Consider the following 14,154-nt stretch of genomic DNA (forward strand, 5'->3'; position numbering starts at 1 on the left):
GGTGTTTCCAATTTCTAGAGTATTTTGTTTTTCAATTTCAGTAGTAGTATTTTGTTTTTTCTGATTCAAACTTTTCTTGCTAATTTGTCAAACATGTTCTTTAGTTTTCAATTTTTTCTTGATAATTTGCTAAACCCTAAAAGAATCTTTACAATTCAAATGGTTAATGTAAAGGTTGAATATTTCTTGATTTTCATTTAAATAATGTGTTTTATAGGGGAATTTCTGACGAAGAAGGAAAAAGACTGTGATGGGAAGAACTCATTAATAGAGGTAGTACAATCAGAAATATATATGGAGAAAAAGAAGAAGAAGAAGAAGAAGAAGAAGAAGAAGAAGAAGATTAGGGAAGTGATCATTGCTTCGCAGATCATTCGACGCCGGAAACTCGAATTCGATGTTAGAATAGATATTATGATGGAAGAACAAATCATGGGTATAATGCGTTTTTACAGGGATTCTAGTTATGTTGATCATTGGAAGTGCATTTTTCAATATTTTTGCATTTTCTTAAAGTCGAGCAGGTAAGATTTGGGTTTAACACTTGAACAACAATATAATGGCATGTCAAACACCTTGACCCAATTGGCAGCACCTTTATGTAAATGTCCATATAACATTACTCCGTATAAGTTATCTGATTTTCTGGGCGATACATTGCAATACTCGTATGTCCTGTATTTTGCTAAATATTTTCCATTATGATTCTAGTTGTCATATATGTTACATTATTGTAGTAAATTTTTATTGGCCTACTTCTAAATTGTGAACAGGGCCTCCATATCGTCGGAGACGACCCTGATAATAAAATCATGATATTTTATTAAACATATCTTAAACAATGCTTAAAACTTTGCTTCTAATTTTTATCATTGCCACTTGCAACTTTTCATGGACCCAAAAACAATGAGTATTCATAAGTATAGGGATATGCATGCATATGTTAGTTGATAAGTGTAACTTTTAATCACTCATCCAAATTTCATTCTCTATAATACTATATTTTTCTATGGTAGAACCTCAATGTTGACGGGTTTTAATGTTTCATCATTATATTCATTTTCTTACAACTTTTTGTAAAAATCGTCTTGCATTAAACAATTATGCTATGTAATAAGTAGCTCTCTTTTTACTCGTCTAACATAATATTAAGGATGCTATAACACCTAAGTTAGTTTTGATTACGTTCACCTTATTTTCAGAAAAAATAAGTTCAAATAAGTTAAGGTAAGATAAGATAAGTTTGAAAAATAAGAGCTATACAAGTTCAATTAATTTCTAAAATAAGTTTTGATAAGTTATAACAAGTCCAGATAAATTTAGTCATAAAAATACGTGAAAATCGGGTAAATAAAACGCACTATATGTGTTTAAATAGCATGTCATAATATTAGTTGCATTTGTTTTACTCAAAAAGTAGTTTTATGTAGCATGAACTAGATCTCAAAAAAAAAAAAATGTAGCATGAACTAGTGGAATAATAATACTCTATGTAAATAGTGTCTAAGTTAGAACGTACTACAATAACCAAAGACAAAGAAAAAATATGATATATTTCTTTTGTATAAGCCATTTATTGTGGAATGTGTTGTCCATTTAAAATATTATATTAATGAACTGAATGGTGTTTATTGTATCTAAAGTATCTAAAATATTCTACTCCGCAACATTTTACTTTTACTTTTTCACAATTGTTGATTTGTTTTACAATTTAAATTAATCACGTTCATACAATTACCTCAATGATGACGTGTCTGATATGTTGGTTAAGATTAAACTAGCTTTTGAGCTCGTTCAATGAACGGATCATTATATAGTGGTTGTTAAGCGGTCTTTTAAAGTGCTAATATTGTTGAGAGATTGTGATTTCGATGGGCTGAAAGTTGAAAAAATATACAAATTAGATGGTGGATTAATATCGAGTGTTAAGCAGGGAGATGTGATGGAAGAAGTTATATGAATTAAATGATGAATTGATTTTGAATGAGGAAGATGAATTTGGGTGTTAAACCTGTAAAATAATTGTGAAACAAACCATAAAAGGAAAAATTGAAAAATAAAAACAAATAGAGGAAAGATGGGAAATGATAAATCCAAGAAAGAATTTTACTTCATCCAAGGAAATCAACTTTAAAATAATGTGGATTTCCTTGGAAGAAGTAAAAATTTCCTTGGATTTATCACTTCCCGAAAGATGGGATGACACATGTCATCTAATAATCCATGGTCTTCATTTTTAAATACTAGGTATTGATTGATTGATTCTCATGTACTCCATATTGTTCTCTTATTAGTTTCTGAGTACTCACAACACTTTTTTTTTTGCTTGTTTCTAAATAATTACAACACTTCACATTTCTGAATTCTTCATTTCCTCTCTCTCCAACTAACTCTACTATCACCCATTTTTTATTGTTATTTTTCACAAATAGTTACAGAATAAAATATTCCTATTAACTTCACTTGCACCGTTGCACGTTAATTTATTTATTTTCATATATTATCCATAAAATTTTCAAAAATTAGACTCAAGTACAAGTGTTTAACAACGAAAGAAGGGAGGGTAGTCGGGTACATGACTACATGCACTTTGTACAAAATAATTTGTATTGCACTTGAACATTCGGCACGGAACTTCATTCAAACCACGGGCACAAAAGTGCAAAAACTCAAAAAAAAAAATACACACAAAAAAAAAAATCCTTGGGAAATTTCCGGTTCCTTTCTTTTGCCTCTAACTTACCGACGTCACACTACCTCCTTTCTCTCCTCCCTACATATACCCCTTCAATCTCCATTCTGCCTTCTAAAATCTTCCATAAAATGAAAATCAGTTAAGCACCACAAAATGAAAAAATTCAACTCAACCGCACCATAAAGAAAATAAAAAATCAAACGGTTAAGCTTTCTCATTCTTTTGAAACAAGTAATGCAAACATTTTTCTCAACCAAAAATAAAAAGCCATGAATTTAAGGAAGAAATTAAGAGTTTCTCCAGATTTCGAAGAGAAATCAGAACCATTCGAGAAACTACCAGTTTCTCCAGATTTCGAAGAGAAATCAGAACCATTCGAGAAACTACTAGATGATCTCGTTATTTGCATTCTGTCCAAACTTTGTTCTTCCTCTTCTTCCCCTTCTCACTTCATCAGCGCTCTCTTAGTGTATTCTTCTTCATCTATTTTCCCTTTTTTTTTTTTTTTTTCTAATTTATTGTTTGAATATTTTGTTCATGATTTTTTTTTTTTTTTTTTTGGTGTGGAAAATTACAGATGCAAAAGATTCAATCAACTGGGTATGAATAAATTGGTGCTATCAAATGCTTGCTCAAAAGTGTTTGATATTCGAGCTAGAAACTGGTCTGAATCTGCTCACCGATTTCTCAAGCTCTGCGTTCATGGCGGTTCCATTGAGGCCTGCTATTTTCTCGGAATGGTAATTTCCTTTTATTATTCATCTTATTTCTCATTTTTCACAAAAAATGCATATTAGGAAAAAGACTAAAATTAGAGGGTTTTATAAAATAATCTACTATTTGGATTTATATGATAATAATGGGACAAAATAAGGAAATTGACGATTTCTTGGGACTTTTTGTACTGTATTGCGCAGGTAAGATTTTACTGTATGAGAGACAGAGGAGGCGGCGCGTCGTTGATGGCGAAGGCGGCGATTAAATCTCACGCGCAAGCTTTGTACTCGTTAGCAGTGATACAGTTTAACGGGAGCGGGGGAGCGAAAAGCGATCGAGACATACGCGCTGGTATTGCGTTAAGTGCACGCGCCGCTAACTTCTGTCACGTGGGTGCTCTCCGTGATCTTGCACACTGTCTGAAAAACGGTTACGGTATTAAGCAAAATAAAGATAAAGGTCGTAGGTTACTTTTCCGTGCTAGCGTTCGTGAGCTATCAAGTGTGTTACGCCGAGTGGGGTCGCATGGGAAAATCCAAAAAAGACATACAACGGGTGGGTTTGGATTAGGATTCGGGTCGGATTTTTTGTCTCTTTTGGAGCCAAATCCGGACCCTGCGAGCCGGTTTTTAGTGGAGTGGTTCAAGTTGAATGAAGGGGAATTGGGTCCGGGTTTGAAGCTATGCTCATATTCGGGGTGTGGGAGACCCGAGACTCGACCTTACGAGTTCCGAAGGTGTTCGGTTTGTGGGGTCGTGAATTACTGCTCGAGGGGTTGCCAAACCCTGGATTGGAAAGCCGGACATAAGGTTGAATGCTCCCCTGTGGGTGCGGATCAGTGGGGTGATATGGACCCTAATTTGGATGGCCCTGACATTGATCACAATGAAGTTGGTTAAGGACTTATGGGAAACTTCCGGTAGTGAGTAGTGACATGAAAGATGGGTGATTGGTATGGTAGGGCTTAGGAAGTTCACATTTTTGGACATGTATATTCAAATTTTGAAATAGACGAGAGGTAAAGAGGTTTAATATTTTGTTACCCAAAAAAAGGAAATCAATAGATTTAGCCATTTAGGCCATTTGGGTTTAACAGTTGTTCTATTCTCGTACATTCATTGTCTCGTATGGTTAATTACGGAGCATTTGACAAAAGTTTTTATTTTTCACAAACAAACTATTTGGCTCTATTTTGACAATTAGCGATTAGTTGTTACTTCGTAGTTGGTTTGACTAGATGTTATTTTTTATTACGTTTATTAAACAAACAAATGATTTGGCCCTGTTTGACAATTAGTAGTTAGTTAGTTTGACAAGGTGTTAGATGTTAATTGTATCATTTTTTTTGAAGGGAAGAGGCTAGTTGTTTGTATTAGTTAGTTTAACTATCAAGAATTGAAATTAAAATCAGACTATTACAAACATTTATACCCATACTATTACTAACAAGATGTCCAACATCTGCAATCCAATTCACTGTTTTATTATCTTTCTTATAGATGTGCTTGATATCCCAAGTTTCGAAATATATTTGATATTTGATTCCCTGATGATCTTGTGGAGTTTCCAGGAGGTAATCCACAAACATTTGATTAAATTAATGGGAGTGTCACCTTTCTATGAGCAGTTTTTAATGTTGAGTTGAATCGCTTCCTGAAAATACTTGTGGAGGCACAAGCTTCCGCCATAAAAGCGTGAGAAGTACCCAAATTTAGTGCATGTAGTTATAGAAGTGTCGTTATTTCTAATGATGATTCATGGCACCACTGAGGTTGATTTACATAAATGGTCGGAATTTAGTTCTTAAGTACCCAAAGGGTACGGGGTGGGTACCAAAAAACTAATAAAGGAGGAGAGCCGCGAGTGGTGTCACCGTTTATTTTAGTTAAGCCTATAAATTACACGTAGTACTTGCGTAACCCTTCTTTTTCCTTATTGATCTATCTTATTTGAACTTAATTAAAACTAATCAAAACTTATTTTTCTACAATACTAGTCAGAAGCACGTGCCATGCACGTGTTGGCTCGACGTACAATTATAATTTTACTACTCGTATTTATTAAGTAAGGTTTTTTCTATAACATACAAGACACAATGTTTTAACTGCTTACATGAAAAAAAATTATCGTTCTTATTTGCAAGTTAAGAAATGTATATCTCTATTTCTATAAAAAGCCACATGAAGATGTTTACATTACAAAAATTTATTAAATATCTATTATCTTCGTTTCTTTTTAGATGCATCACTATAAATTTCACAGTATTTATGTACTAACTTTGACTTGGATATTTTACTAATGTATAAAAATCAAATATTATTATGTAAAATGTTTGATTAATCACGATGTTTATTTTCATTATAACAACTTTTTATAATTCTTAGAAATAGAAAATGAAAGCTAATTAATGGTCATAATGATGCAATGGCAAGTGTGACGGTCTAAGTGATACATTTAAAAAAAAAAAGAGGGAATAGTATTTATAGGAGGACATTAAAATCTACAGTTACATAGTTGTAGCTTATAGCAAGCTAAATTTATGAGTGCACGCTTCAATGACATGTGTAGGTATTATAATTATTTGAATTTTATTTTGAGCAAATTGTACATACCCTATATGAAGTTTATGAATTTGTCACTGTTTGCATAGTCGGATATTTTTAAATAACCAAGATAGTAGGTTCATTTACTTTCGCTAGTTAGGCAACATGCTAGAAATAATACCTCAAAACTAACATAAGTACTTACTACATTAATTACAACATCACGAGCTTCCCTGGATGAACTCTTATCTAAAACTGAGTAAAATGCTACCAATCTATCATACTTCCTTAGTTTCCTAATTATAGCACCATTTGGACTTTTACACTATTTACAATAGGCATTTGGTCATTTTTTTTGATTAGTATGTATGAAAAATTGTAGTAATGTGCGGTCTTATTAGATTAGTATCAATATATATTTTAAAATATCAACTTTTAAAATTTTTCTTAGACTTAATTCGAGACATTAAGAGTCAAAGTCATGTGTTGAAGAGCGTAAAGTCAACCATGATGCAATGTTTAAGAAACGGAGGAAATACTTAACCCGATTCTTGATCAACGCTTGACAATCATGCAAATAAAAATAAAAATAAATTCAATTAGCTAAAAGAGTTTGTAATAAACAAAGGGATAGAGGGGTAAAATTGGAACAAAAATTGGGCAAATTTTTTGCAATCAATCGACTTTTTAATATAAGAAGAAGTAAAAATAAGTTGAACAAATCTATATTATTAAAGCAAAGTGGTGGAAATCGAGAGAGCTCTAAACCTCAGATTCTCACCTCTCAGGCACTCTTCAAAAAGGAAAGTAAAAGTTGTACATATATGGAAAATAACTTAAATCGAGCATAAACAATGTTTAATTAAAAAAAGTTGACAACAATACTACGGAGTATCTAAGAAATGTAAGGTTGAAAACTTCATAAACATAAAATGAAAATCAGAACCTTAATAAATTTTTCGTCAAATTCAACTAACTACTCCCAAAAAGGAAACTAAGAATTATTTTTTTTGAGGGGAGGAAACTAAGAAATTAAAATAAAGTACTCTGTAAATAAGTAAATCTGTAACATCATCTGACATAAAAAAAAAATTGTGACAAAATAACCAACTCAAGAAAATTAAAATCATAAACTTCGGTAGAAAATTGAAAAGTTCATAAACTTATACAACTAGATTAGATGCCGTGCATGCATAGATATGTAAAATTATTATTTGATCATTTTTTGCATAAAATGTTAACTGGTATATTTCTCCTCATAAAGCAAATGCATAATAAATAAATCAGTTACATACTTATTTAATCATTTGATAACTACTAGGTATTACATATTTTATATGCTTAATATGCTAATATGACCAAAATATTAAGTAAATGAAATCGTCATTTGATATACCTATTTGACTAAAATATTACTGAAATCATTTAAAGCAAATTATTATTATGTGGTATCTATTAGTTGTCATACCAGATTAAATCCGGTAAATGCACGGATATTCTAAAATTATTTGACTAACTTTTAATAATATATTTGAATAAAATATTTCTCTCCCTAAAGTTGTTGCATAAGTATTAAAATCTTGAATATATTTATTTAATCATGTAATCCAAAGTATGCAATTTCTGTCCTACTACGAATTACATATTTTATATGATTGATATAAAATATAAAATGTTACAATTTTTTTTCTTAGAGAGAAAATCAATACAGTATATATAACAATTTCACTTTATAATATAGGCACAAATCCACGGTTTTAAAACGTTAATATAAGTATTTTACTTCTCCTTTTATATTTTAAATTTATAAAATGGTTGAATATACAAGTAAGTTACAGTACGTCAGTACCTGCTTTGGGGGGGGGGATTTGAAGCAAATATTTCTAAAATGATGCTCCCTCTGTAATTTTTAGGAGTTATACTTGGAGAGAACAAAGTTTTAGGAACAAGAGAAGTTTCTAGGGAGTATTTTTGCCGATGTAAAAAAAAGTATCAATAGTCTAATGTGGCGTCCATATAAAATAGTCGAATTTGTCCCTAATAATCCATATTTAAATTGTTTATACTGTAAAAATAAAATAAAACTTGCTCTTAGTTAACCATATGATTATATTAGGATTAAAGTTGTTCATATGAAATCTCAAGTAAGCTTATTGTGCATAAACACTATGAACACAATATTGTGATTTTTTTTTTTTTAAGACCGCATGGTTTATTAGGATTATAAGTGTTCACGTAAAATCTCAAGCACACATCGCGTGCATAAACGCTTTTATAACAACATCACAAAAAATATTACTCCATATTAAATTTACTATTAAGAGTTGTTGACATGATAATAAATATCCGGTGCATTAGCACGGGCACAAACTAGTCAGATAATTAATACAAAGGAAAAGCTTCCATGGAAGAACAAGATGGAGAGAACGAAAGATATGGGTGAAGGCCTGATTGAAGCCCGTTGTATTTGCGTGCGGGTGATGCGGCTATTGAAAACAAAAGGAAATTTTGTGAAACACTACCTTTAAGTTTGGTGGTTTTGTGAATTGCTACCTTATAAAAACTTTTTTTAATTTAACTACCTTATAAGTTTGGTTTGTTTGACTAACACTACCATTTGACGTTTTTCGTTAATGTTTTCCGTCGTGTATTTCTTCTATTCTTTTAAATATCTCCGTTCATTTGTCATTTTGTGCATTTGCCATATTAAATAACCGTTGTAGTGGAGTCCAAAGACGTAAAACGTTAACAAAAAACGGCAAATGGTAGTGTTAGTCAAACAAACCAAACTTATAAGGTAGTAAAATGTAATTTCGTTTTTAAAAGGTAGCAATTCACAAAACCACCAAACTTAAAGGTAGTGTTTCACCAAATTTCCAAAACAAAACCCCAAAACCATTTTATGTGGTTTGGGTCCGTTTCAATGTCAAAAAGGATGCAAACTAGTTTTACTAAATAGTTGGATAAATTGTCAATTAGTACATATAGGTTGTTAGGGAATTTGTCAATAACTATCTATTTTGTTAGAAAGTTGTCAATTACTACCTACATTTCTAACATTTGATGTCAATTGCTGAAAATTATTAGGTGCACCGTGCACCAATGTATTTTTATGCCCATGGGTGGTCCTCTCACATTTTCTCCTCACAATAAGGGGAAAATGTGAGAGGGAAAATGTGAGAGGGTGCACCATGCATGCACCCGGGTGCATTGCACCTAATATGTTCTAGTCAATTATTGCCTTAAACCATATTTTGGCCAATTAGTCCACTAATGTTATCATAATCAACCATTAATCATAATTTATTAATTTGAACTAATTAATGAAAATTAAAATCTAAAAAATCCCAAAATTAAATCCCATAAATTACCCAAAATTATCTACTCCCTCCGTTCTTGAATGTTAGTCCCTTTTAGAATCAAAGACAATCCAACAAAAATACAATTGTCACATGAATTTCAATAGAATTGAATATAACCCATGTGAGTAGGAGACAAAGATGATTAAGGGGTTTAATGGGGAAAAATGAGTAAACAAGTGGACTATTTATATATTTATAAGGGTATAAAGGGGATAAATGTTTGGCAAATAAGGAAATATTCTAAAAGGGACTAATAAAAAAGAACAACTCAATAAGGAAATGGGACTAACATTCAAGAACAAAGGGAGTAATTATTGCTTTTTTAAAAAAGAAAATTGATTTTTTTCAATATTTTTTCCGGGATTGATTATGTTTTTATTTTTAAAAATTTTGGGTGATTTCGGGAAAAAATAATCCAAAATGATAAATCCCTGAAAAAAATTTATAGTAATTATTTTCGGTATTTTGGGATTATTTTTTAAATTTTCTTTAAGTTGGGTAATTTTGGGATTTAATTATAGGAATTTTTTTTTTTGGATTTTAAATTAATTTAAAATGATTAGATTAAATTAATGGTCAATTATGATGTCGTTAGTGGACTAATCGGTTGGAATATGGACGTATGTAGCAATTGACATCAATTGTTTGAAAGACATGTAATAATTGACAAACTCCTAAAAACCTAGGTAGTATTAATTGACAAATTTCTTAAACATGTTAACGGACATGGTTGCGCTTTTTTGGGATTAACAAACATAAATCAACAACGATGTCGAACTAGTCTTAGGTTATAGTACGTAGAAATTGATATATTCATATTTTATAGAGTTTTCACCCCCGTCCCTTAGTAAATTTTGATCTCAAATGAGCTCTTCGGAGCTATTTTAGTACTAATATGTGTTGGATAGTGTGCCTTGAGTTTTCAGGTTGTTTAAGGAGATATTGGGCGTTTTGGCTCTTTTCACGCTTTCGGGGCCACTACACGATCCCGAGCTAGCCCGGGATGATCCTAGTCAACTCTAAGGATCCTATGAAGTTTATGTTTGAGCCCTAAGAGTTAGACTCGGTGTTTGGAAGAGAGAAAGACATCCTAGGTCTTACATTGAAGGTCGCCCGGTGACCAATGTGCGAATGGAGACCAACCAGGCGAATTACAGGATAAATTGGCTCTGCAACACGCGCCCGACCGATCGGGTGACGTTCGTCTGGTCCCCATCGGGCGGTTGGCTTCTTCCTAATTCATGAGATACAACAATGTGCCAGTCGAGCACGATGCCTGAACAAGCGGCTAATTGCCAATCGATCGGGCTACGACAACCTTTCCTTGTTTTTCTTAGTTTAATGACTTGGTTTTTCTTAATTTTTAGCAAGACTATAAATACTAAGTGTTAAGGACTTAGAAAATAGCTAGATTTCCAGATTATATTTACTTAGTTTTTATTTCTCTCTCTAAAACCCTTGTTAATTACTTTGACAAATTCTGAATTCAAGTTTCAACCTTTGTTCTTCATTTGGTATTGTTCTAATCCCTATTTCATTTTCTTAATTCAAATTATGCATTCAATCATTATTCTTGTTTTGTTTAATTTCAATATGAGTGAGTATTTTATTTTCTAGGGTTTAAGGGGTTCCATGAATGTTGATTGAGATTGGATTGGTATTGATCATGATTTCTATAGTCTGTTTTAATTACTGTTCATCAATTCTGTTCAGTCAGACTATCTTGATCGATTTTGATTAACCTTAGATTATGCGCCGAGAGGTATAAATATGATGTTTGTGATCTATGACCTGTGACTATTAGGTAGGATTATTTCTAGTAAACTGCGAGAGCCTGCTAGTTGCATTTCCGAAGGAATTCATATGCATGTTTTTCTAGTTATGATTGTTGATTGTTTATTATTGTCTGTCATCTAATCCTAATCTGCATTTGATATTGATATTACCGTCATTTAATTATCGTCGTAGTTATAATTCTCAAACCAACCAACTTTATTGTTACCCATAGTCTAGGTCTGTCCATTAGTAGTAGAAAAAACCATTGTTTCCATATGGATATGATCCCTACCCCTTTGATATATTTTTAGTTGGTGAACGTTAAGTTTATCTTTGATAGGAGTGTGATTTAATTAGCCTGTTACAAATTCTTGTAAAATACTTTTTGAAAGTTAGTCATGCCACGTCACTTAATTGCTTAATGAATTTGATTGAAAAACCAACATAAGGCTCCGTTCTATTGGACTTATTTTGACTGAACTTATATAGAGTATTATTTGAACTTATCTGAACTTAACTGAACTTATTTTATCTGAAAAAAACTTATTTTGTCCGAAATAGACTTATTTGTGTGTGAAAATGTTTGGAAAAAACTTATTTTTGCTGAACTTATATTATCTGAACTTATCTGAAATTATTTTGTCTGAAATAAGTCAAAATAAGTCGAACAGAACATGGCCTAAGTTGGTGGAGTTGGTGGGGAACTTACCTTGTGACTGAGAGGTCACAGAGCCAAGCCCCATCAGCTGCAAAATACTGAGTGACTCAAGTGAAGAAATGCGCTAGTTAACCTGTGCTATGTGCTGGTTCAGCAGGGTCCCTTCTTCTTACCTATTAAAAAAATGAATTTGATTGCAATTTACTACCTCCATTTCTACATGTTAAGATAGATGAGAAAGTGTTGTGTAGTGAGTAGGTGTAAGAAAAAGTTGAAAAAGTAAGAGAACTGTAGTGAATAGGTGGGTTGACGTAAGCAAAAATATGGACAAAATAAGAGAGAGTTAAAACTTGAAAGTTGTAAATGTTTTGGGGGCTAAGAGGGGATATAGTAAAAGGGTATGCAAAAAAGTAGATTAAAACAAACTTCTTAACAACTTTGAGAAATAGACTAAAACAAAACTTGTTAAGTTTTTTCCGAAATGGAGGTTGTACAATGATTATGAAAAAACTAACAATATGAAACAAGTTAAGGGAGTATCAATTTTCATTATTTTCTCATCAACTTCAACATTAGAGAACCTTTATAAAAAAGAAAACAAATTTTTTCCCTATGTTTCACGAAATTCTTTCTAAAACACTTAATCCGTCTTTCAAAGTATGCCTCATTGTAATTCGGATTAAACTTTAAAAACTTTGACAACAAATTCTTAATAATTACTTCCTCTGTCTCTTTTATATTTTTTGTGCTTTATGTTTTTAGTGTCCTATTTTAATCTTTACACTTGGAATATTTCTTTTTATATTATAACATAAAAGTTTCTATTATTCTGTCAAAAATCGTGTCAAGTAATTATTTAAACCAATCAAATTCATTTGGCTATTAAATTTCTCACACTTTCCTATTGGAAAATTAATTTTTTTTTTCATTTTCCCAATGTCAAAGTTTGGATAACGTGAAAATATTAGTATTAATAAATATAATTTGTATTGTTTTAGTAAAAATAATCTTTGTTCATATTAATTATTTGTTAAATCGTGTACATGATACTAAGCGTAAAGAATAAAATGGGACGGAGGAAGTACCTTTAAGCAGTATCTTGAATAACATGAAAATAAAATGGAACAAAATTTAAGGAAAAGAAGGGAGAGTACGAAGTAACCGAGATCACATTGCGAAGATAGATCTAGTGAAATAAGAAAAGTAGTCTCACAAAGTTAAAGTTGGCAAAAATGGGGAAAATAATACATCATCTGTTTTCTTTAATCCGTAATTATTTCACTTTGACTTGACACATTTGCCAACGCACAATTTTGACAATTAATAACTCTAATTTATCTAACAAAAAAGTTATAAAATTGATATTTGAATCTATACATTATGAAGAATTTAATAAAATTCAACATGACTATTTATGCATGAGTATAAAAAAGGTCAAAGAGAAATATTCAAATAATGTCCAAATTCAACGCAGAACCACGAATAATAGTCGGAAGTATTTTTCTGAGATATATACGAATAGAATAAAGTGAAAGTTTATGTTTTTGAAGAAAAGAGGACAAAGCCCCTAAAAGAGAAAGAATAAAGTGAAAGTAGAAGGGTCAAAAGATCAAAACCGAAAGTGAGAAGAACTTCACGGAACTAATAAGATTATACTTCGTATGCAACGAAATTCCTAAATAATCTTCAAGATTAACGAAATATACATATCGGGTGGTATTTTCGTAAATATGTTGAAAATAATATACAATTTAAAATATAAAATTGCTATTTTAAAATAAATTAAAAGAAAAGGATAAACTTGATTACAAAATACATTCTACATTTAAACGAAACACAAACTTTTCAGAAAGGCCGATCTACGATAATTTATTGTATGGCGGCTATAAGAGGAAAATTATCCACATTTGTTCTGTTCGTAAAGTTACCCTTTATTGATTTTATTAGTTTCTTTTATTGTAGTTATAAGTTCCCTTAGCTCAAATGGTAGAGCAACATACAATATTGTACAGATGTGAGTTCAAGCCCCACAAGCCTACTACCTATATTACACTTGTGTATTGGTGTATTATCATTGTTGGTGTTGTATTCGTCATAGCTATAACTTGTAACAAGCACATCACTCTTGATTATGGTTACTTCATTGTTTATTGTTAGGATCACTTTTTAATTGGTTAGGGTCACATTTATCATTGAGTAAGGTAACTTTAGTCCTTGAATAAGGTCACTTATATTTTCGATCGGGATCACTTTTATGTTTGGTCTGAGTCACTTTTTACCTTGAACGAGTTATATTTTTCATTTTTTATGCGCTAGGTTGGATGTACAATAAAATATTGTAGATCGAGCCATCGAGGGCACACAAAAGTTTTTGTAAACGAAAATACCACCCCATATACATAG

General features: G+C 31.4%; 1 protein-coding gene across 2 annotated transcripts; it reads left to right on the top strand.

Annotated features, from left to right (window-relative positions):
- Nucleotides 1-2,660: 2,660 nt before the first annotated feature.
- Nucleotides 2,661-4,840, top strand: LOC110787267 (F-box protein At1g67340). 2 transcript variants are annotated; one of them, XM_056829171.1, is made up of 4 exons: nt 2,661-3,035; nt 3,084-3,164; nt 3,273-3,435; nt 3,613-4,840. In XM_056829171.1, exons 1-4 carry the CDS (start codon nt 2,965-2,967, stop codon nt 4,309-4,311), a joined length of 1,014 nt encoding a protein of 337 aa, XP_056685149.1. In that variant the 5' UTR covers nt 2,661-2,964; the 3' UTR covers nt 4,312-4,840. The 2 variants fall into 2 exon arrangements, with proteins under 2 accessions (XP_056685149.1, XP_056685148.1); XM_056829170.1 differs by having other exon boundaries at nt 2,663-3,164.
- The last annotated feature ends 9,314 nt before the right edge of the window (nt 4,841-14,154 follow it).

The sequence above is a fragment of the Spinacia oleracea genome, chromosome 5 (genome assembly GCF_020520425.1).
Source record: "Spinacia oleracea cultivar Varoflay chromosome 5, BTI_SOV_V1, whole genome shotgun sequence".
Lineage (NCBI taxonomy): Eukaryota > Viridiplantae > Streptophyta > Magnoliopsida > Caryophyllales > Amaranthaceae > Spinacia > Spinacia oleracea.